The sequence below is a fragment of the Salvelinus sp. IW2-2015 genome, linkage group LG25 (genome assembly GCF_002910315.2).
Source record: "Salvelinus sp. IW2-2015 linkage group LG25, ASM291031v2, whole genome shotgun sequence".
Classification (NCBI taxonomy): domain Eukaryota; kingdom Metazoa; phylum Chordata; class Actinopteri; order Salmoniformes; family Salmonidae; genus Salvelinus; species Salvelinus sp. IW2-2015.
Window position 1 is genome coordinate 17,222,208 of NC_036865.1, and position 22,262 is coordinate 17,244,469.

General features: G+C 42.0%; 1 protein-coding gene across 1 annotated transcript in view; it reads left to right on the forward strand.

Moving 5' to 3' along the window:
• Positions 1–22,262, forward strand: part of LOC111952061 (disintegrin and metalloproteinase domain-containing protein 12) — a 144,005-nt gene that overhangs the window by 73,876 nt on the left and 47,867 nt on the right. Inside the window, 1 exon segment of the mRNA XM_023970514.2 lies at positions 14,194–14,272. Within this exon segment, the coding sequence (XP_023826282.1) occupies positions 14,194–14,272 (79 nt within the window).

Genomic DNA, 22,262 nt, shown 5'->3' on the forward strand with positions numbered 1-22,262 from the left:
ATTAAAATGGCAAAAAATGGGTGCAACAATTAGCTTGGTTTCTCAGAGATCAATGTTTCAGGAATGGTAATCTTATCTGTTTCTAAATACAGAAATGATTTCAGAACAATCTGAGATGGTTGGTGACTATCTTATTTCTTGTGCTTTTTGAGGTGGAATGAGGTGGAATGACAAATTATTATGTTTCATGAGGCATCTCATTATGTCCTGTATAGGTTCCTGAGCCTGACAGTAACTCAGCAGCCCACAATTATTTGAGCACTGTTAAAGACATTTCTTCCCTCTTAGGGTCTCATCTTTCATTATCTTTCTAGTGTACAAGGTCTTTATTTCCCAATGCTCATTGTAGGGTTCAGAGAGCTTCAGCACTTCAGTGTGTAGGAGTGTTACATGTTTTCCCCATGAATGAGACATTTCATTTGCACATTGCATTTTAAGTGACAATGCATCTTATTAAAGTGTGCTCTCTTTTTGTACACTAGAAAGAAGATTAAACAAGATAACTTGTAGAGAGAGAGAGGGGAGACATTTATTTAACAGGGCTCAACAAATGAGTGTGGGCTGCTTAGTTACTGCCAGGCTCAAGAAAATATGCAGGTTGAGATGCCTCACCAACCAAAACACTTAAAAGTGGAGGCCAAACAACACCAACGAATGAGGTGTCACGTCATATTTACATTCAATATTTCTCAAATGTAATGAAAAATGTTCCAGCAGGTATTGAGTCTTTGGTAATGACCATGAATACGTTTTCAGTGTGCCTTTTTAGCATCAGATCCATGTGAGCTTGAACCATCACCGAAATCAGGCTTAGCTCAGAAACATTGGTCTCTGTTTTACTAATTGACTGGGATCTCAAGATTTGCAGCATGTTCGATGGAAATGCATGTTTAAAAAGTTCCTTAGTCTATGCTTTTCATCTTGTGATCAGTTTTCGTTCATGAGTAATCATTAAGTCCCTAGTTACCAGTGCTTGACTTGGGCAGGAGCTCACCGGAGCTGAATACCGGCACTTCAAATGTTGTACTGCTTGAGCTCCTGTTCCTCTTATAAAATATTAACTTAAAGCTATTGTGGAGCTCCTGCACCTAAATATAAACAGTACCGGCACCTATTTCTGTCCAAGTCGAGCACTGCTAGTTACAGTTACTGACCACGACTGGTGTTGGAATGCTAATGTAGTGCGGATGTTGTAGTGTTCGGCGATGGCATGGGGGCACACCCGATAGAATAGACAGAATCTGGAAGAGGCTTACTAACACATCTACAGTGGGATAAGAAAACACGTATCTTCCCTTCAGTAGCTAGATAACAACAGTATCTGGAGGTCTTATATACAGTATACAGTATGTGCCTTAACAAGAAAGGCACTCTGTGCAGCTAACTAGGCTTTGACCAAGCATGATAAGTGGGTGAGTATTCCTTCAGCTGAATGGGTTTGATTTTTTTTTCTTCCTCCACTTATTTTCCTTCTTTTCTTTGGCTCTGTGCACTCCATCGCTCCAACGAGAGCTGTGCCCTAAGCCGGGGGATACGGGGCTGTATGTAAATCAATTTGGGACGCAGACGCGTGTGGAAATAGAATCAGGGCTGTCAACCAGCGCTGTTTCATAATTTTCTCTTTCTTTCTCTTTTTCTCACTTGCTTTCTCGTACCGCTCTCCTCCACTTTGGCTAGCAGTATTTGAAGTAATAGCAGTGTTTTGCGACATGCTGGGAGAAGGTTTTTCTTTGCTTTGGGAGTTCTAGGCAGGGGGGTTGTGAGAATGAGAGACTAAATGAAAATCACCCAGATTACTGCTTTAAAAGAGCATGAAAGCTGTAAAGAGCAGAGCTGGATTTCAGTCAAATGGTTCAGTGCTCAGGGGGGTTCCTGTAATGGTGAATTATTACATGAGTCGTGGAGTTGCGTGTATTGAAATGGATTTCAACAGCCATGAATTTACATATAACATTAAATGATTTATGCTGCCAGAGTACAGGTGCAGGGTTTAAATGTCCAATGTTGTACTTTGATGAAAAATATAACTGTTGTCAGGAATTCAGAAAAACTTGAATCTCTTTGTTGAAAAAATAACATGTTCTGTCAATTAAGTCATTATATACCGTCTGTAAAGGTTGTTCGGCTCTTACATGAATGTTCTATTTGAAATTATAAACTGTGTGGTCGAGCCCTGAATGCTGATTGGCTGACAGCCGTGGTATATCAGACCGTATACCACCGGTATGACAAACAATTTATTGTTACTGCTCTAATTACATTGGTAACCAGTTTATGATAGCAATAAGGCACCTCAGGGGTTTGTGATATATTTCCATTATACCACGGCTAAGGGCTGTGTCCTAAGAACAGCCCTTAGCCGTGGTATATTGGCAATATACCACACCCGCTCGGGCCTTATTGCTTAAACATAACACTTCAGAAACACTGTAAACTACCTCATGTTATGGCATGCATATGCCCGGTGTCCAGGCACTACGCGTTGCGTCGTAGCCCTTAGCCGTGGTATATTGGCCATATACCGCACCTTCTCGGGCCTTATTGCTTAAATAACATTCTAAGGAAATTGTTTATCCAAAGTATTTGTTTACTTCAAATTATAATGTCTTTAACACCAAATTGGGTTTTAAGATTATCCTCAGACAAAAGAAATGGACTTAGTTCTTGTTATCTCTACTGGGCTCAGCAGTCTTGGGTAAAAAGCGGAGATTTGAATGTCAGAAGGAAAAAGCCTAGCAATCAATTATAGAAAAGTGGAGGCAACAAACAGATGCTTCACTAAAAGAGAAGGCTAAAAGTGGTGAGAGAGAGAGGACATAAAGAGGTAGAGCGTATAAGGAAGGAGAGAGGATAGAGAGAAACTAGGAGGAGGTTTAGTCTGGCTCCATTGCTTTCCTACACTACCTCAGGCAACCTGAACCACACCTAAGGTTTCCTAATTCTGTTCATCTGCACTCCAAGTGCAGATAATCTTCCCAAGTGCACTCTCTATTAGGCTACCCCCTAACTCTCACACCGTCCTTTCTCATCCACTAGTTAAGAGACTCCACACCCCATACCTCACCTTATGGAAAAGCCCAAGAGGAGCGGGGGCTGAGGAAATGTTCGAACAAGGCTCTCCATGGAACATGCTGCAAACCCCCTTTTTTTTTGCAGGAGCAAAACTTCCTCTCATTTTGTTTTTCAAATTTTCTAGGTTTGTACAACAAAACGTGTCGAGTAGTCATGTCCTCAACAAACACTTCTGTTGAAGATGATGTACAGTAACTACAGAGGAGGAGGTTTAAAGTTTGAAACAGCAAAATAAGACGGATGACGGTGGTTTCACCCTCCCTAAGGTTCCATTTAAAGGGTCTCGTTTATCACAATTAACCTGTGTAACATCTATTAAGAAATCGCTAATTAGATGTTAGTCTGAGTTTAATGAAACGTAACAGGCTCTAAGGACTAGGAAATCAATGGTTATTGATTGGAGCATTATGATGACTTGTGTAACAGACCTTTGTGTCTATAAGGCAGGAGAAGTGGAAATGATTACAAAAGTTTCTGACACCACAAAAGACGCTGGAAAAGTGGGAAAGCAAGAAGTCGATGAAAATTGCTAGTCTACTTACCTTACAGTCGCATCTCATCCACCTATTTTCTGCCTGACCAACGAGAATCTGCATTTTCTTTTCAGATAGCAGACAAACACTTTACTCTGACTGAAGTGTACTGCACAGTAGTTCACTCTAGAACATGTGGATAGTTGCTTGTTGGCAACTGGCAGATTTGCTCATAGTTGTGATTGTGACCATGTTGTTTTTAAACCCATGTTCCTGACCTACCACCGACTGTCATTTATCAAAGTAGACACATCCATTTATCAAACAAGACACCTGTCAATCTTAAAATCACCCATGCATTCCACTGTAAATCAACTAAAAACAATTCATCACTGTACGACCCCCTCCATTTTTATTTGTGACACCAAAGCCATTTCACTGCCTCAACACAATTCCATTACTCCCCAATCACTATGGAAAGACCATCCACAACATTGTTGGCTTGCTGTAGTGTTGATATAAAAAAAAATGCCAGCTGTACATTCTGAATTCATGCTGGGTTTGTGCTGAGGATTCTGGTGACTGTCACGCCGATTGCCACGAGACGAGATCAAAGGCTCTGCCAGATACTTTGAAGTCATCCGCCATCTAAATATAATTTGATTGGCTGCCTGTCCCTCAACAAAAAAAGGGCCCCTTGTGGGCAGTCATTAATAAAGGGGGGTGTAATCAAATTGAGCTGTTTCAATGTCCAGGGGGAAAATATATTTCTTCCTATCTTTTCTTTTCTCAAGAGTGTGCTGCCTGGTGAGGAAATTGTATGTCCGAGCTCCATCAAGCGTATGAAGTATCTATTCTTGACGAAAATACATGACATACCATGGCGATTTATTTGATTTTTTCAAAAGAATATAGAAGGATATTGTACGTACCAAGAATGGATCTATATCTTTCAAATCACATACTGCAATTGCCTTGACATTGTTGGCCTTGTGGAATTCTACCACACAAAGCTCTAACTCACATAAAAAACAACCAGCCATAGAGAACTGGTAGTGTATAGCAAAGAGGTGAAGTAGGCTGAACATGCAGACACCAAACACCCATGAACTAATACGCACCATCTGCCCCGTGCCAAGGAGATGATTACAACAGGATTTCATCATGTCAAACCAGTGGCTGCTGCAGTAATGTATGTCATGGCACCTTACACAAGGACAACTCTGCCAAAGCCCAGCTTCCAAACCTTCCAAACTCCTCTTTAGCATTTGCACGGAATTAGCATTAGCTTGACACAAATCCTGTCTGGACTCTGAACGTATCCTCTTATCCTGGACATGCCAGTGCCTACTGTAGCCTGTCTATCAAACCTCCTCTCTTCTCTGATATAGGTCCCCAGTGTAGCCTAATATATTTTCAATTAGACCGTGCCACTGTGAGTTTACTCGCTTCTGGCTTATTGATATTAATGTGATGTGTTGCTAATGGTAAGATAAAGATTGTGATTGATGAAGAAACAACCACCTTGTCATAGGTGAGACATAGAGCCACAAACAGGAGCGCTAAGCTTCAATCCGGCACTAATTTCTGGTATACCTCCTGAAGACTTTTTCAATGTCTGACATGATTGACTAATCCCTCCTCATCTAATCCTAAATATTGGTCGGCAGGAAACAGCATAGGATGGCTAGGGAGCTTCATGGGAGCTTCCTGCTGGGACTTGGACTCACACTGTGTCCCATTTAAAAAATATATATCCCACTGACTGATTTCTCAAATCCACTCCATCCACCCCAGCAGATTTGTTATCGTGATTATGTTAGGGACATTTTTTTTTTTTTTATAGTTTTGCTCAAATATCGGTCAACGTAGTGGGGGGTGATATTTTCTCTGATATTTCCCACTCAACTCATTGGTCCGATGAAGCGGATGCTAAGCTACAGGACTGTTTCGCTAGCAAAGACTGGAATATTTTCCGTGATTCAACATTGAGGAGTTTACCACATCAGTCACCGGCTTCAATAATAAGTGCATTGATGACGTTGTCCCCACAGTAACCGTACGAACATACTCCAACCAGAAGCCAAGGATTACAGGCAACATCCGCACTGAGCGACAGGTTAGAGCTGCCGCTTTCAAGGAGTGGAACACTAATCCAGACGCTTATAAAAAATCCCACTACAACCTCCGATGAGCCATCAAACAGACAAAGAGTCAATACAGTACTAAGATTAAATCCTACTACCCCAGCTCTGATGCTCAACGGATGTGGCAGGGCTTTGAAACTATCACAAATTAGAAAGGGAAGTCAAGCCGCGAGCTGCCCAGCGACACGAGCCTGCTAGATGCCTTTAATGCTTGCTTTGAGTCAAGCAACACTAAACCATGCATGATCTCACTCCGTAGCTGATGTGAGTAAGCCCTTTAAACAGGTTAACATTCGCAAGGCCGCGGGGCCAGACGGAATACCAGGACGCGTACTCAGAGCATGCACTGGCTCAGAGCATGCGTCCGAACGGATGTTATTATTTGAATATGAGTATGAGTATTCATTTTTTGAGGCCCAAAACATTATAGGCCTATTTTAACACTGAAAATTATTTTCTAAATGTAATTAAAATATCCATGTGATATTGTTAAGTACAATGATACACCATGACATTTCAAATTATTAATTTAGTAAAACAACAAACTTTTCAATGTATTTTTATGATGTGAGCACCATAAAAAAGGCTGGTAGCTGGAGGGTAGCCATCACGTGTTTAGCATGTTGTATATGTTGGCCAATCAAACCGCCAAATAGGCTCAATGTGTAGCAAGTGGAGCGAGAGTTCACCAATGTAATGCAAGAAGGAATAAAATAACGGAATTAAAAGTTAGAAAAATTAGAAGGAGTAAGCTACAACGAGTAACCAACAGGTAGGCTGTTGTTATATCTGAATGGGGTTTGGGAGAAAGTGCAGCATGATGTGGCCTCAATTAGCCTAGCTAGCTATAGTTTTCTAGACTACTCCAGTCAAGACAGACACTGTTACAGTGCATTTGGAAAGCATTCAGACCCCTTGACTTTTTCCACATGTTGTTAAGTATTCAGACCCTTTGCTACGAGACTTCAAATTGAGCTCAGGTGCATCCTATTTCTATTGATCGTCGTTGAGATGTTTCTACCAATTGATTGGACATGATTTGGAAAGGCACACACCTGTCTATATAAGGTCCCACACTTGAAAGTGCATGTCAGAGCAAAAACCAAGCCATGAGGTCAAAGGAATTGTCCGTAGAGCGCCGAGACATGATTGTGTCGAGGCACAGATCTGGGGAAGGGTACCAAAAAATGTCTGCAGCATTGAAGGTCCCCAATAACACAGTGGCCTCCCATCATTCTTAAATGGAAGAAGTTTGGAACCACCAAGACTCTTCCTATAGCTGACCACCCGGCAAAACTGAGCAATCGGGGGAGAAAGGCCTTGGTCAGTGACCAAGAACTCGATGGTCACTCTGACAGAGCTCCAGAGTTCCTCTGTGGAGATGGAACCAGGACAACCATCTTTGCAGCACTCCACCAATCAGGCCTTTATGGTAGAGTGGCCAGACAGAAGCCACTCCTCAGTAAAAGGCACATGACAGCCCGCTTGGAGTTTGCTAAAAGGCACCTAAAGACTCAGACCATGAGAAACAAGATTGTCTGGTCTGATGAAACCAAGATTAAACTCTTTGGCCTGAATGCCAAGCGTCACGTCTGGAGGAATCCTGGCACCATCCCTATGGTGAAGCATGGTGGTGGCAGCATCATGTTGTGGGGATGTTTTTCAGGGGCAGGGATTGGGAAACTAGTCGGGATTGAGGGAAAGATGAATGGAGCAAAGTACTGAGAGATCCTGCTCCATAGTGCTCAGGATCTCAGGCTGGGGCAAAGGTTCACCTTCCAACAGGACAACGACTCTAAGCACTCAGCCAAGACAACACAGGACTGGCTTTGGGACAAGTCTCCAAATGTCCTTGAGTGGCCCAGCCAGAGCCCGGACTTGAACCCGATCGAACATCTCTGGAGAGACCTGAAAATAGCTGTGCAGCAACACTCCCTATCCAACCTGACAGAGCTTGAGAGGATCTGCAGAGAAGAATGCGAGAAACTCCCCAAATACAGGTGTGCCAAGCTTGTAGTGTCATACCCAAATAGAATCAATGCTGTAATCGCTGCCAAAGGTGCTTCAACAAATGTGATATTTCAGTTTTTTAAATCTAGAAAATAAAAAATAAACAGTTTATCCTTTATCATTAAGGGGAATCCCTTGTAGATTAATGAGGTGTGTATATATATATATTTTTGTTTGTTTGTTTGTTTGTTTTGTTTTGTTTTATCTAATTAATACATTTTAGAATAATGCTGTAACATAACAAAACGTGGAAAAAGTTAAGGGGTCTGAATACTTTCCCGAATGCATGGTATATGGGATGATAGTGAAATGATAGTGTTTCACAGTATTACTTACCCGCCAGTGTTATGATTGGCTATGATATTCGATTGATTTCTCCTGCCGTAGCGGCATCTGTTGTCAAAATGGGAAGCGGTTCTGACTTTGTGGCTGTGTTACCTAGTGGAAATGTCTCTGTGATTTCCTGGTTGATAAAATACGACACTGTTTGCTCACTTTTAGCTTATGCAAGAAAAAATGCCTGAATAGTGTAGGGAAACATTGTACAAACTAAATCGCTGTCAACTAGTGGATACAATTTTTATGTCTCTCTGTCTAGTATGAAGGAAGTTAGAGGTCATTTCGTGAGCCAATGCTAACTAGCATTAGCGCAATGTTTGGAAATCTATGGGTATCTGCTGGGCATAAAAACGGTATCCACAAGTTTATCTGACTCTGAGGAAGTAGATAAAGGGCTTCATTGCCACAATCCCGAAGTATCCTTTTAAATACTCTTCCCATGCATTTGACCAATGAGAAACAGCCCTATCACATCAGGTTCAATTAACAGTCAATAGCATGAATTTCAATATCCACATCCTGATGATAAATGTAAATGAATAACCTTAAAGCACACATCAATAAAGGTGCTAACATGCCTTACCATAAATACACTTAGGGATGTGAAAATATACATCCCTCAGGGATAAGCTACTGCCGCATTACCCAACAATGAAAACCATGCGCAGGAACGCACCCCATTTGCCTCTCAAATCTTGGAGCAAATCAAATTGTATTTGTCACATACACATGGTTAGCAGATGTTAATGCGAGTGTAGTGAAATGCTTGTGCTTCTAGTTCCGACCATGCAGTAATATCTAACAAGTAATCTAACAATTTTACAACAACTACCTTATACACACAAGTGTAAAGGAATGAATAAGAATATGTACGTAAAAATATATGGATGAGGGATGGCCGAATGGCATAGGCAAGATGCAGTAGATGGTATAGAGTACAGTATATACATTTGAGATGAGTAATGTAGGGTACGTAAACATTATATAAAGTGGCATTGTTTAAAGTGGCTAGTGATACATTTATTACATCCCATTTTTATTATTGAAGTGGCTAGAGATGAGTCAGTATGTTGACAGCAGCCACTCAATGTTAGTGATGGCTGTTTAACAGTCTGATGGCCTTGAGATAGAAGCTGTTTTTCAGTCTCTCGGTCCCCGCTTTGATGCACCTGTACTGACCTCGCCTTCTAGATGATAGCGGGGTGAACAGGCAGTGGCTCGGGTGGTTGTTGTCCTTGATGATCTTTTTGGCCTTCCTGTGACTTCGGGTGGTGTAGGTGTCCTGGAGGGCAGGTAGTTTGCCTCCGGTGATGCGTTGTGCAGACCTCACTACCCTCTGGAGAGCCTTACGGTTGTGGGTGGAGCAGTTGCCATACCAGGCGGTGATACAGCCCGACAGGATGCTCTCGATTGTGCATCTGTAAAAGTTTGTGAGTGTTTTTGGTGACAAGCCAAATTTCTTCAGCCTCCTAAGGTTGAAGAGGAGCTGCTGCGCCTTCTTCACCACACTGTCTGTGTGGGTGGACCATTTTAGTTTGTCCATGATGTGTACGCCAAGGAACTTAAAACTTTCCACCTTCTCCACTACTGTCCCGTCGATGTGGATAGGGGGCTGCTCCCTCTGCTGTTTCCTGAAATCCACGATCATCTACTTTGTTTTGTTGACATTGAGTGTGAGGTTATTTTCCTGACGCCACACTCCGAGGGCCCTCACCTCCTCCCTGTAGGCCGCCTCGCCGTTGTTGGTAATCAAGCCTACCACTGTAGTGTCGTCTGCAAACTTGATGATTGAGTTGGAGGCGTGCATGGCCACACAGTCATGGGTGAACAGGGAGTACAGGAGAGGGCTGAGAACGCACCCTTGTGGGGCCCCAGTGTTGAGGATCAGTGGGGTGGAGATGTTGTTTCCTACCCTCACCACCTGGGGACGGCCCGTCAGGAAGTCCTGGACCCAGTTGCACAGGGCGGGGTCGAGACCCAGGGTCTCGAGCTTAATGACGAGTTTGGAGGGTACTATGGTGTTAAATGCTGAGCTTAGTCGATGAACAGCATTCTTACATAGGTATTCCTCTTGTCCAGATGGGTTAGGGCAGTGTGCAGTGTGATTGCGATTGTGTCGTCTGTGGACCTATTGGGGCAGTAAGCAAATTGGAGTGGGTCTAGTGTGTCAGGTAGGGTGGAGGTGACATGGTCCTTGATTAGTCTCTCAAAGCACTTCATGATGACGGAAGTGTGTGCTACGGGGTGATAGTCATTTATCTCAGTTACCTTAGCTTTCTTGGGAACAGGAACCATGGTGGCCCTCTTGAAGCATGTGGGAACAGCAGACTGGGATAAGGATTGATTCAATATGTCCGTAAACACATCAGCCAGCTGGTCTGCGCATGCTCTGAGGATGCGGCTAGGGATGCCGTCTGGGCCGGCAGCCTTGCGAGGGTTAACACGTTTATATGTTTTACTCTTGTTGGCTGCAGTGAAGGAGAGCCCGCACGTTTTGGTAGTGGGCCGTGTCGGTGGCACTGTATTGTCCTCAAAGCGAGCAAAGAAGTTGTTTAATTTGTCTGGGAGCAAGATATTGTGGTCCGCGACGGGGCTGCTTTTCTTTTTGTAGTCCGTGATTGACTGTAGACCCTGCCACATACCTCTCGTGTCTGAGCCTTTTAATTGCGACTCTACTTTGTCTCTATACTGATGCTTAGCTTGTTTGATTGCCTTGCGGAGGGAATAGCTACACTGTTTGTATTCGGTCATGTTTCCGGTCGCCTTGCCCTGATTAAAAGCAGTGGTTTGCGCTTTCAGTTTTGCGCGATTGCTGCCATCAATCCACGGTTTCTGGTTGGGGAAGGTTTTAATAGTCGCTGTGGGTACAACATCACCGATGCACTTGCTAATAAACCCGCTCACCGAATCAGCGTATTCATCAATGTTATTGTCCGACGCTATGCGGAACATATCCCAGTCCACGTGATCGAAGCAATGTTGAAGCGTCGAATTCGATTGGTCGGACCAGCGTTGAACAGACCTGAGCACGGGCATTTCCTGTTTTAGTTTCTATCTAAAGGCTGGGAGCAACAAAATTAAGTTGTGGTCAGATTTTCTGAAAGGAGGGCGGGGGAGGGCTTTGTATGCGTTGCGGAAGTTAGAACAACAATGATCCAGGGTTTTGCCAGCCTGGGTCGTGCATTCAATATGCTGATAAAATTTAGGGAGCCTTGTTTTCAGATTATCCTTGTTAAAATCCCCAGCTACAATAAATGCAGCCTCAGGATATGGATAGAACCGTTTTCAATCACAGAAGAAAACAAGGTAATCATTTATATTTCTGAAGATTTACCTTAACTTTTGAATTGCTAAACATGATGACATTATAAAGCTAACTTCTGATCATTACATACATAAGAAAGAGTAGCATTTGACCGGGAGACGCACAACAATAGGTTTCGGCGCCAAACCAACGCTCCATACTCAAGCTCCTTATATATGTTTCTCTTCTTTTACAGGTGACCAGCAACAACCAAGTGGACATTTCAAACCACATTAGTATCAATAAATAAATATGCTTCTCATCAACCGTAAATCATCATCAGTGTCTGGTTATTCGTATAGGCATGTCTTTAGATTAAGTGACGGAGGACATACAGGACAATCGTCACATCCACACACTCCTGCCACCCAATCCACACAAGACTGTTCTCTCTGCTACTGCATGGCAAGCGGTGCCAGTGCACCAAGTCTGGAACCAACAGGACCCTGAACAGCTTCTACCCCAAACATACTACTGCTAAATAGTTAATCATATGGCTACCCGGACTACCTGCGTTTGCACTAATTCTCTTGCACAGACTCTACCCACACACTCACACTGACACACCACTCACACTGACACACACATACACTACATATGCCCACACACATAATCCGCACACTCATGCATACTGACGCAACACACACTCACTCACACTTTCACACATACGCTGCTGCTACTGTCTTATCTATCCTGTTGCCTAATCACTTTACCCGTACCTACACTACCATTCAAAGGTTTGGGGTCACTTAAAAATGTCCTTGTTTTTGAAAGAAAAGCATATTTTTTGTCCATTAAAATAACATCAAACTGATCAGAAATATAGTGTACAGATATGACTATTGTAGCAGGAAATGGCAGATTTTTGTATGGAATATTTTCATAGGCGTACAGAGTCCCATTATCAGCAACCATCACTCCTGTGTTCCAATGGTATGTTGTGTTAGCTAATCCACGTTTATAATTTTAAAAGGCTAATTGAGCATTAGAAAACCCTTTTGCAATTATGTTAGCACAGCTGAAAACTGTTGTTCTGATTAAAGAAGCAATAAAACTGGCCTTCTTTAGACTGGTTGAGTATCTGGAGCATCAGCATTTGTGGGTTTGATTACAGGCTCAAAATGGCCAGGAGCAAAGAACCTTCTCCTGAAACTCGTCAGTCTATTCTTGTTCTGAGAAATGAAGGCTATTCCATGCGAGAAATTGCCAAGAAACTGAAGATCTCGTACAACGCTGTGTACTACTCCCTTCACAGATCAGTGCAAACTGTCCCTAACCAGAATAGAAAGAGGAGTGGGAGGCCCCGGTGCACAACTGAGCAAGAGGACAAGTACATTAGAGTGTCTAGTCTGAGAAACAGACGCCTCACAAGTCCTCAACTGGGAGCTTCATTAAGTAGTACCCGCCAAACACCAGTCTCAACGTCAACAGTGAAGAGGCGACTCTGGGATGCTGGCCTTCTACCTCAATTACCTTGTACCCCTGCATGTCACATCAACTCAGTACTGGTACTGCCTGTATATAGCCATGTTATTTTTACTCATTGTTATTTACAGTGTATTTATTCCTCATGTCAATATTTATTTTTTATTCTATTTTTTATCTTTAACTCTACATTGTTGGAAAAGGATCCGCAAGTAAGCATTTCACTGTTAGTCGACACCTGTTGTTTATTTGTATTTTTTTAGGTGAGTCAGTTAAAAACAAATTCGTATTTACAATGACGGCCTACCCCGGCCAAACCCAGACGATGCTGGGCCAATTGTGTGCCACCCTACGGGACTCCCAATCACAGCCAGATGTGATGCAGCCTCGATTCAAACCAGGGACTGCAGTGATGTCTCCTGCACTGGGATGCAGTGCGTTAAACCACTGCACCACTCAGGAGCACAATGAAGTTTATGAAATATGTGACAAATAAAAATGTATTTGATTTGATCTGGTCAGTGTCTGTGATATGTCAACTCAGCTCACTCCTCTTTTCCTTACTGTAGTTTCTATATTCCGATAGAGTAATCCAGTACATCTTGTTCCTCTGAATATCCCTGAACTCAGACTCTGTTTCCTTCATCTCACATACTAGCAAGGAAACACGTAAAATATGCAAACACTCAATGAAGCACCTAGGGGCTCTCGCTCATTAACATCCATTGGTTCCTGAGCCGAATGGACAGATGTTCCTGTTCTGCTTGCCAAGCCACAAATCCTTTCTAACAGACTTAAGTATAGCACCACAAAACATACTACTTAGAAATAAATACTCTATATAGTATTTGAGTCACAGTTTTGGAGGACGGCACTCGGCTACCTACAGACCCAACTACACCTACTGCACTCATGGATTAACTCTTGCTCTCTCTTTCTTTCTCTACACACAGACACCCACACACACACCTACACACTCCCAAACATGTTCCAGTGACCATCCGCTCTGATGTCACTTTGATTATGCAGCTGTAGAGATGGGTGTTCCTGCAGCTCCTCAGCCAACGCTTGGGGTGGGACTCACCATGTCCATATGCTCATCGCCTGCAGTGTGAAACATACACACACACACTAAAATAATATAATTAACTCATCAGCGATTCTTCAGCGTATGAGTGTACAGTATGTCATTCAAGGTCACACCCAAACCCTGCCCCCGCTCCTCTAGCTTCCCAATGCTGTATATTTTACCTACACCTAATCCCTAACAGCTCACGCCTCACTCAAAATACTGTATAAGGCCATTAACCAGAGTGTGTCCTACTTCTCTCTAGTCCTCTGTAAGGGATTGTGTTTTTTATGTGGAGCTGAAAATATACCTGCTTGTGATGTCTCTTTCCTTTTCTGTTCCTTCCTCTTTTAGGGGCCTGTTTGCAAGCCATTACACTGAGACACATTATCTGGACGATGGCAGTGCAATCACTGGTGCTCACAACTTTACGGTAGGCTGGAGGTCGAGTGTTTCTGACATTCATGTTTGACTGAACATTGTGTGCTGCTGACTTTAAAGGATGGACCTTTAAAGATGTCATGTAAACGGATGATTCAAATGGCCCTCCGGTAATGTTGAGGACACATATTTGAATTATAGACATGGCGTTGGCATCCAAAATATCAAATGTTATCATCCAGTAAATGGAGAATGACTAACTTAGTTTTCAGTGGGGAATATCTGTACAGTTATTGACATACAGCCATATTTACATGTAGACCTAACAATTGGTGAATTGATACGGTGTTAGGTACCTTAAGGGGAGCCAGGTATGAATATATTTACATTATTGCACAAAGCACCGTGCTTCTAAGTCCTCCAGGACCAGAACATGCTACATTTCAATGGCTGTCAAGGCCATTTGGCTTCGTTAGCTTACAGTTTGATTTACAGTAGTTAGCTACTGTAAGTATGCAGATGCTATTGCCAGGTCTCACATCTTGGTCAACTGAACTTTTGCTACTCTTCCTGAAAGTAATTAGCTCAACTGTTGAAGGTTTGACAAAAGGACAGCACAGCAGCTTTTCTAGGCCAGCCTTCAGGTACAACGTGTTGAAGCATTCTGGGATAACCAAGCCAACCAAGCCTCATTAGTGATTTTCAAAAGCCTTTCGCTTAGTTAGCAGGCTTGTTCCCGCTTCACAGTTGGAGTGAGATTGAAAATATGACTTAATTGAGCAGAGGTGAGGACAGTTTGACAGGTGCTTGGCAGTTGGAAAGGGAAATGCTTTGTGATTTGGCACTGATTGACAATATAATTTCCCCAAAGCTAAACTGTACGAATACCCATTGTTGCATTCTAAATAGTAGGTTGAATGGGTATGCAAAAATGTTAAGTTTTATATTATGTGACATTTCTCAAATTGAGTATGCTTTAAATGCCATGACATCATACCCTTTTTAGACTTTTCAGATGTTTGACCTAAGAAAATCCAACTGTCAAAAAACACTTATTTTGAAAGTAGATTACCTTGTATTTGGCTACTATTTTCATTTAAAAAGGTCACTATCCAAAACACAACTGAAAGTATTTATGGACATTATAAAACCGTAAATTGGTACACACTCAAAAAATGAATCACAGTGTCCTAAAGAAAGATGAAGAAGCTAAGGTAAATGCTAAACCTAGCGTTTCCCAATATATGTCTATGGCACCGTTCATGTTTAATGTAATGGAAGTGAAGTGAAGGCCATTAAGCCTAGCTGGTGACTCAGCAATGTATATTATATATTCATAGCAATGCTTTTTCAAATAGTTTCACATAAAGAGTCTCATTCCTTTCCTTTCAGAGGAGTAAGGGAGTCTCTTTTGGAGTCAAGTCAGCACAGCTGAAGTGATTGTGTAAAAGTATGAACTGGCTATGGAAAATGCCAGCCTCAAGTATTTCCTCACAGTTCAGTATTGACATTCTGTATTTTTCAAACAGACTTTTGGCTAGCAAATCAGTTGGTCTTGGAGGGATTAGTGTAGACTTGAAAGAAGCCTGTCAGCCATAATACAGAGGTTTGTTTTCACTCCAAACCAGACAGTTCCTCCTCATCATACTGTCTCAGACAGACAGTAGCTACATTATGTCTCTGTACACTTAGATGGCTTCCTTTCCACTTCTCCTTTCCATGGTTGAGCATGGGTGAAACAAAAGATAAGTATACGGTAAATCCATTTGAAATCAATCCCTTTTTGACAGCATCCCTTTTGATTTAAACATTCCATACATGTTTGCCCATGGAAGAAGTGGTCAGAAAGTGACATTTTGCACCTAAATGACAAAACATTCAGGAGATAAAGGTGCTCAATGTTGACCCATTTTGCATACCCTACCATTCCATGAGACATCCATGTCTTCATCACTGGAAAAGATAAACGGTTGAGTTTAATATAATTTAAAAGCTTCCAAACAGGTTAGTCAAACTATTTTATCATTTCAACGTTTCTTTGGGGGATTTTCTTTTTAAATTTTCTTACCTTTAACGTCAAAAAACTCAAAAAACGTGTAAACTCAGATTTAGCTTTCACCCTATTTTACATCATCTGAGGTTTTTGTGTTGTGCCTGCCATCAGTTGAGACAACATGCTCTTGAATATAGGGTGGGTGTCATTTCAATCATATAAATATAATTCATAGAATGGACCTATCCCGTCAGACCACTGCAATTTAGCTGGTACACCATTGACATTTAAATTGAATTGACATTTTAACTTTGAATTATTACCACAAAGATGGCCGCCGGTTCACACACCGGTGAATGTTAACTTCAGTGGTCATGTCTATTCTATTATCTATATATATTTATTTAAAAAATATATATTTGCCATTTTTTATGATTCTACAGATAACAGATACAGATAACAGACAGAGGGCAGTTACACACACGGATCCCCTCCAAATCAAACCCACCCAAACCCCCCCATGCTCTAACAGAGTCCCACCCCAAAACCAGATTTAAAGCAGGCATGATATACAATGAGTAATATAATCAAATAGTAAAATAAATACACAGATATTATAAAACAAAAAGTTAAAAAATATATAAAATAATGATACCATTTCTAATTTGGGTTGGTTTATGGAGTGGTCAAATTAGCTGGGTCCATGTCTTCTACAAAGTACAGGAAAGGTTGCCAGATATTATAACATTTAATTGCAGCTCCACGTGTTTTTTCTAGCTTGAGATGTTGCTTAACTTCCTTTATCCAGTGGTTAAAAGTAGGAGGAAACCGATCCTTCCACTTAAATAGTAGAAGACGTCTAGCTAGAAGAGTGGTAAATATCAGCATGTTGCCCATAGAACTGTTTAGAGGGGCCTCCTGTGGTGCCACTCAATGTAATTGTTCAGAGGGACCTCCCATTGTGCCACTCCAAATATCTTAGAAAATATCTTAGAAAATGTCTCAAATGTTGGGCATGTCCAAAACATGTTTATTAAAGTATTGTAGCAGGAGCCTGCTTACATCAGTCACAAGTGGGATCTATTTCTGTTCTAATCTTGGATAATTTTGCCTTTGACCAATGCAGCCGATTAACTATTTTAAATTGAATTACATCATGTCTTAGACATATAGATGAAGAATGTATTCTATGAAGGATACTCTGCCAAGTTTCGTCTGAAAGTTGTTCACCTAAATCCTCTTTCCATTGGTTCTTAAGAGAGTTCAGGGAATCCAGATTGTGCGAGTTTATGTAAGGGTTCACTAAAAATATAATCTAGAAGGGAGGTAGGTGGGCATTATGCCCTCAATCTCACACAAATTATCAAGGAACCTACCAGGTACAACCCCAAATCCGTAAACATGGGCACCCTCATAGATATCATCCTGACCAACTTGCCCTCTAAATACACCTCTGCTGTTTTCAACCAGGATCTCAGCGATCACTGCCTCATTGCCTGAGTCCGTTATGGGTCGGCAGTCAAATGACCACCAATTATCACTGTCAAACGCTCCCTAAAACACTTCTGCGAGCAGGCCTTTCTAATCGACCTGGCCCGGGTATCCTAGAAGGATATTGACCTCATCCCGTCAGTAGAGGATGCCTGGTTGTTCTTCAAAAGTGCCTTCCTCATCATCTTAAATTAGCATGCCCCTTTCAATTTTTCTTTTTTAGCTATGAACAGATATAGCCCTTGGTTCATTCCAGACTTGACTGCCCTTGACCAGCACAAAAACATCATGTGGCGCACTGCACTAGCTTCGAATAGTCCCTGCGATATGCAACTTTTTAGGGAAGTCAGGAACCAATATAAACAGTCAGTTTGGAAAGCAAAGGCTAGCTTTTTCAAACAGAAATTTGCATCCTGCAGCACTAACTCCAAAAGGTTTTGGGACACTGTAGAGCACCTCCTCCCAGCTGCCCACTGCACTGAGGCTAGGAAACACTGTCACCACCGATAAATCCACGATAATCGAGAATTTCAATAAGCAGTTCTCTACGGCTGGCCACGCTTTCCACCTGGCTATCCCAACCCCGGCCAACAGCTCTGCATCCCCCGCAGCTACTGGCCCAAGCCCCCCCCAACCCGCTTCTCCTTCACCCAAAACCAGACAGCTGATGTCCTGAAAGAGCTGCAGAATCTGGATCTGGATTTTGAATCTGGACCCTCTCTTCCTAAAACTATCCGCCGCCATTGTCGCAACCCCTATTACTAGTCTGTACCAGTCTTTCGTATCGTCTGAGATTCCTAAAGATTGGAAAGCTGCCGCGATCATCCCCCTCTTCAAAGGGGGAGACACTCTAGACCCAAACTGTTACAGACCTATATCCATCCTGCCCTGCCTTTCTTCAAAAGCCAAGTGAACAAACAGATCATCGACCATCTCGAATCCCACCGTACCTTCTCCGCTATGCAATCCGGTTTCCGAGCTGGTCACGGGTGCACCTCAGCCTTGCTCAAGGTCCTAAATAATATCATAACTACCATCGATAATTAACAGTGCTGTGCAGCCGTCTTCATCGACCTGGCCAAGGCTTTTGACTCTGTCAATCACTGTATTCTTATCAGCAGACTCAACAGCCTTAGTTTCTCTAATGACTGCCTTGCCTGGTTCACTAACTACTTCTCAGATAGAGTTCAGTGTGTCAAATCGGAGGGCCTGTTGTCCGGACCTCTATCAGTCTCTATGGGTGTGCCACAGGGTTCAATTCTTGAGCCGACTCTTTTCTCTGTATACATCAATGATGTTGCTCTTGCTGCAGGTGATTCTTTGATCCACCTCTATGCAGACGACACCATTCTGTATACATCTGGCCCTTCTTTGGATACTATGTTAATAAACATCCAAACGAGCTTCAATGCCATACAACACTCCTTCCATGGCCTCCAACTGCTCTTAAACGCTAGTAAAACTAAAAGCATGCTCTTCAACCGATCGCTGCCCTCACCCGCCCACCCGCCTAGCATCACTACTCTGGACGGTTCTGACTTAGAATACGTGGACAACTATAAATACCTAGGTGTCTGGCTAGACTGTAAACTCTCCTTCCAGACTCACATTAAGCATCTCCAATCCAAAGTTAAATCTAGAATCGGTTTCCTATTTCGCAGCAAAGCCTCCTTCACTCATGCTGCCAAACATACCCTCGTAAAACTGACTATCCTGCCGATCCTTGACTTCGGGCGATGTCATTTACAAAATAGCCTCCAACACTCTATTCAGCAAATTGGATGCAGTCTATCACAGTGCCATTCGTTTTGTCACCAAAGCCCAATATACTACCCACCATTGCGACCTGTGTGCTCTCGTTGGCTGGTCCTCGCTACATATTCGTCGCCAAACCCACTGGCTCCAGGTCATCTATAAGTCTTTGCTTGGTAAATCTCTGCCTTATCTCAGCTCACTGGTCACCATAGCAACACCCACCCGTAGCACGCGCTCCAGCAGGTATATTTCACTGGTCATCCCCAAAGCCAACACCCTCTTTGGCCGCCTTTCCTTCCAGTTCTCTGCTGCCAATGACTGGAATGAATTGCAAAAATCCCTGAAGTTGGAGACATATATCTCCCTCACTAACTTCAAGAATCTGCTGTCAGAGCAGCTTACCGATCGCTGCAGACCAACTACCTACCTCATCCCATATTTGTTTTTACGTTTTTTTTCTGCTCTTTTGAACACCAGCATTTATACCAGTATTTATACTTGCACATCCTCTTCTGCACATCTATCACTCCAGTGTTAATTGCTAAATTGTAATTACTTCGCCACTATTGGCCTATTTATTGCCTTACCTCCTTACTTAATTTGCACACACTGTATACAGATTTTCTATTGTGTTATTGACTCGTTTATCCCATGTGTAACTCTGTGTTGTTGTTTTTGTCGCACTGCTTTGATTTATCTTGGCCAGGTCGCAGTTGTAAATGAGAACTTGTTCTCAACTGGCCTAACTTGTTAAATAAAGGTGAAATAAAATAAATAATAAATTATGGGACGTGACTAGAGTATGAAGATACTTGCAATTCCGTAGTTTTGTGTCTAAAGAAAGGGGATCTAGGAATATTGAACTTTTGTACTAACTGTTCAAAAGATGCAAAATCTGTATCAATGTACATGTTTAGTGAGGAGATCCCATTTCCAGACTAGATATGAAACGGCGGTATAATAATGGAGAGAATGTATTGTTCGTTAATAATACTTCCAAATTGTTTGAGAGTATAAAATAGATAATCCCACTCCACCAAATTGATAACAATATCTCTGGAGTGTCAGATGAAGAGGGAATAAAAAGCATATTATAAAGACTTCTGATGTTGAAAAAAGAATGACAATTTTTAATGAAACCAGTTTGATCTGTAGAGATAATGGAGGGAAACTCTGACTCAAAATGGCAGGCAATCATCTTACAAAGTATCTTTACATTACGATTCAGTAAAGAACTTGGCCTATGTTGTCACAATCGCCTGGAGTGGTGGGTGCAGAGTCAATTGCAGAGAGCAGAGGATACTGGGGAAAATTTATTTATTTGGATTCCCAAACGAACGCCCAAAACCATAGGCGAAAAATAGACAGAAAAATAGTCCGACCCAACACAGGGCACAAACGGACAGGAACACAAACACGCACACCCTGACTAACAGAAAACAATCCSGCACAAACATAGGYGGGCCTAACAKGCTTAAATAGACATAAATCAAGAAAGAAAATAAGAGACAGGTGCAACCAATAAGACCAAACAAACAGAAAAGGAAAAAGGGATCGGTGGCGGCTAGTAGACCGGCGACGACGACCGCCGAGCGCCGCCCGAACAGGCAGGGGAGCCACCTTCGGTGGGAGTCGTGACATATATGAACCACACTCAGTGTTTTTTTTCCTTTTTCAGAATAAGTGAAATTGTTGAGGGTAAAGAGTTTGAGGAGAATGATTACTCAAATTTGGAAATCCGTCAGGTCCAGGGGATTTACCACACTGCATAGATTTAATTGGCAACACAATCTCTTCTACAGTTATGAAAGCATGAATTGACCTCTAAATGATCAATACATGTGTTACCCAGCTCGTCAGTTATCTCAGCTATGGTTTGATTTGCGGTTCTCTGATGCAGCTGGTGTGGTTGAATTTTCCCTGATTTCTCTCCATGTTCATCATTTTTGTATCGAGATTTACTAATTAGATTTTGAGCTTGTCGAGTTGAAATAAAATCAAACTCTGAAGTGTCAAACATTGTTTTAGTAAAGAGTGGGAATATGCCATATTCAAATCCAAGATTTTATTTGTAAGTTCCCATAGGTGTGGAATGTTGCACTTCCTTAATCTTGCACTGTACGAAATAATTTGCCCCCTTAGATAAGCCTTCATTGATTCCCTTACTGCTGTAGGCGACAGTCCAGGGGTTTGATTAACTTCTAGTTGCACACAATCCCGGATCCGGGAGCACCCTCATCAGTAAAAAAGCTGACTAGCATAGCCTAGCATAGCGCCACAAGTAAATACTAGCATCTAAATATCATGAAATCACAAGTCCAAGACACCAGATGAAAGATACACATCTTGTGAATCCAGCCATCATTTCTGATTTTTAAAATGTTTTACAGGGAAGACACAATATGTATTTCTATTAGCTAACCACGATAGCAAAAGACACAACTTTTTTTTCCCACCATTTTTTTACTGCATAGGTAGCTATACCAAATTCGACCAGATAAAGATATAAATAGTCACTAACCAAGAAACAAATTCATCAGATGACAGTCTGATAACATATTTATTGTATAGCATATGTTTTGTTAGAAACATTTGCATATTTCAGGTATAAATCACAGTTCTACATTGCAGCTGCAATCTGAAATAGCGCCGAAGCAGCCAGAATAATTACAGAGACCAACGTCAAATACCTAAATACAGTAATCCCTCGTTTATCGCGGGGGTTACGTTCCGAAAATGACCCGCGATAAGTGAAATCCGCGAAATAGAAAACTTTTTTTTTTTTTACAATTAGCAACTATTA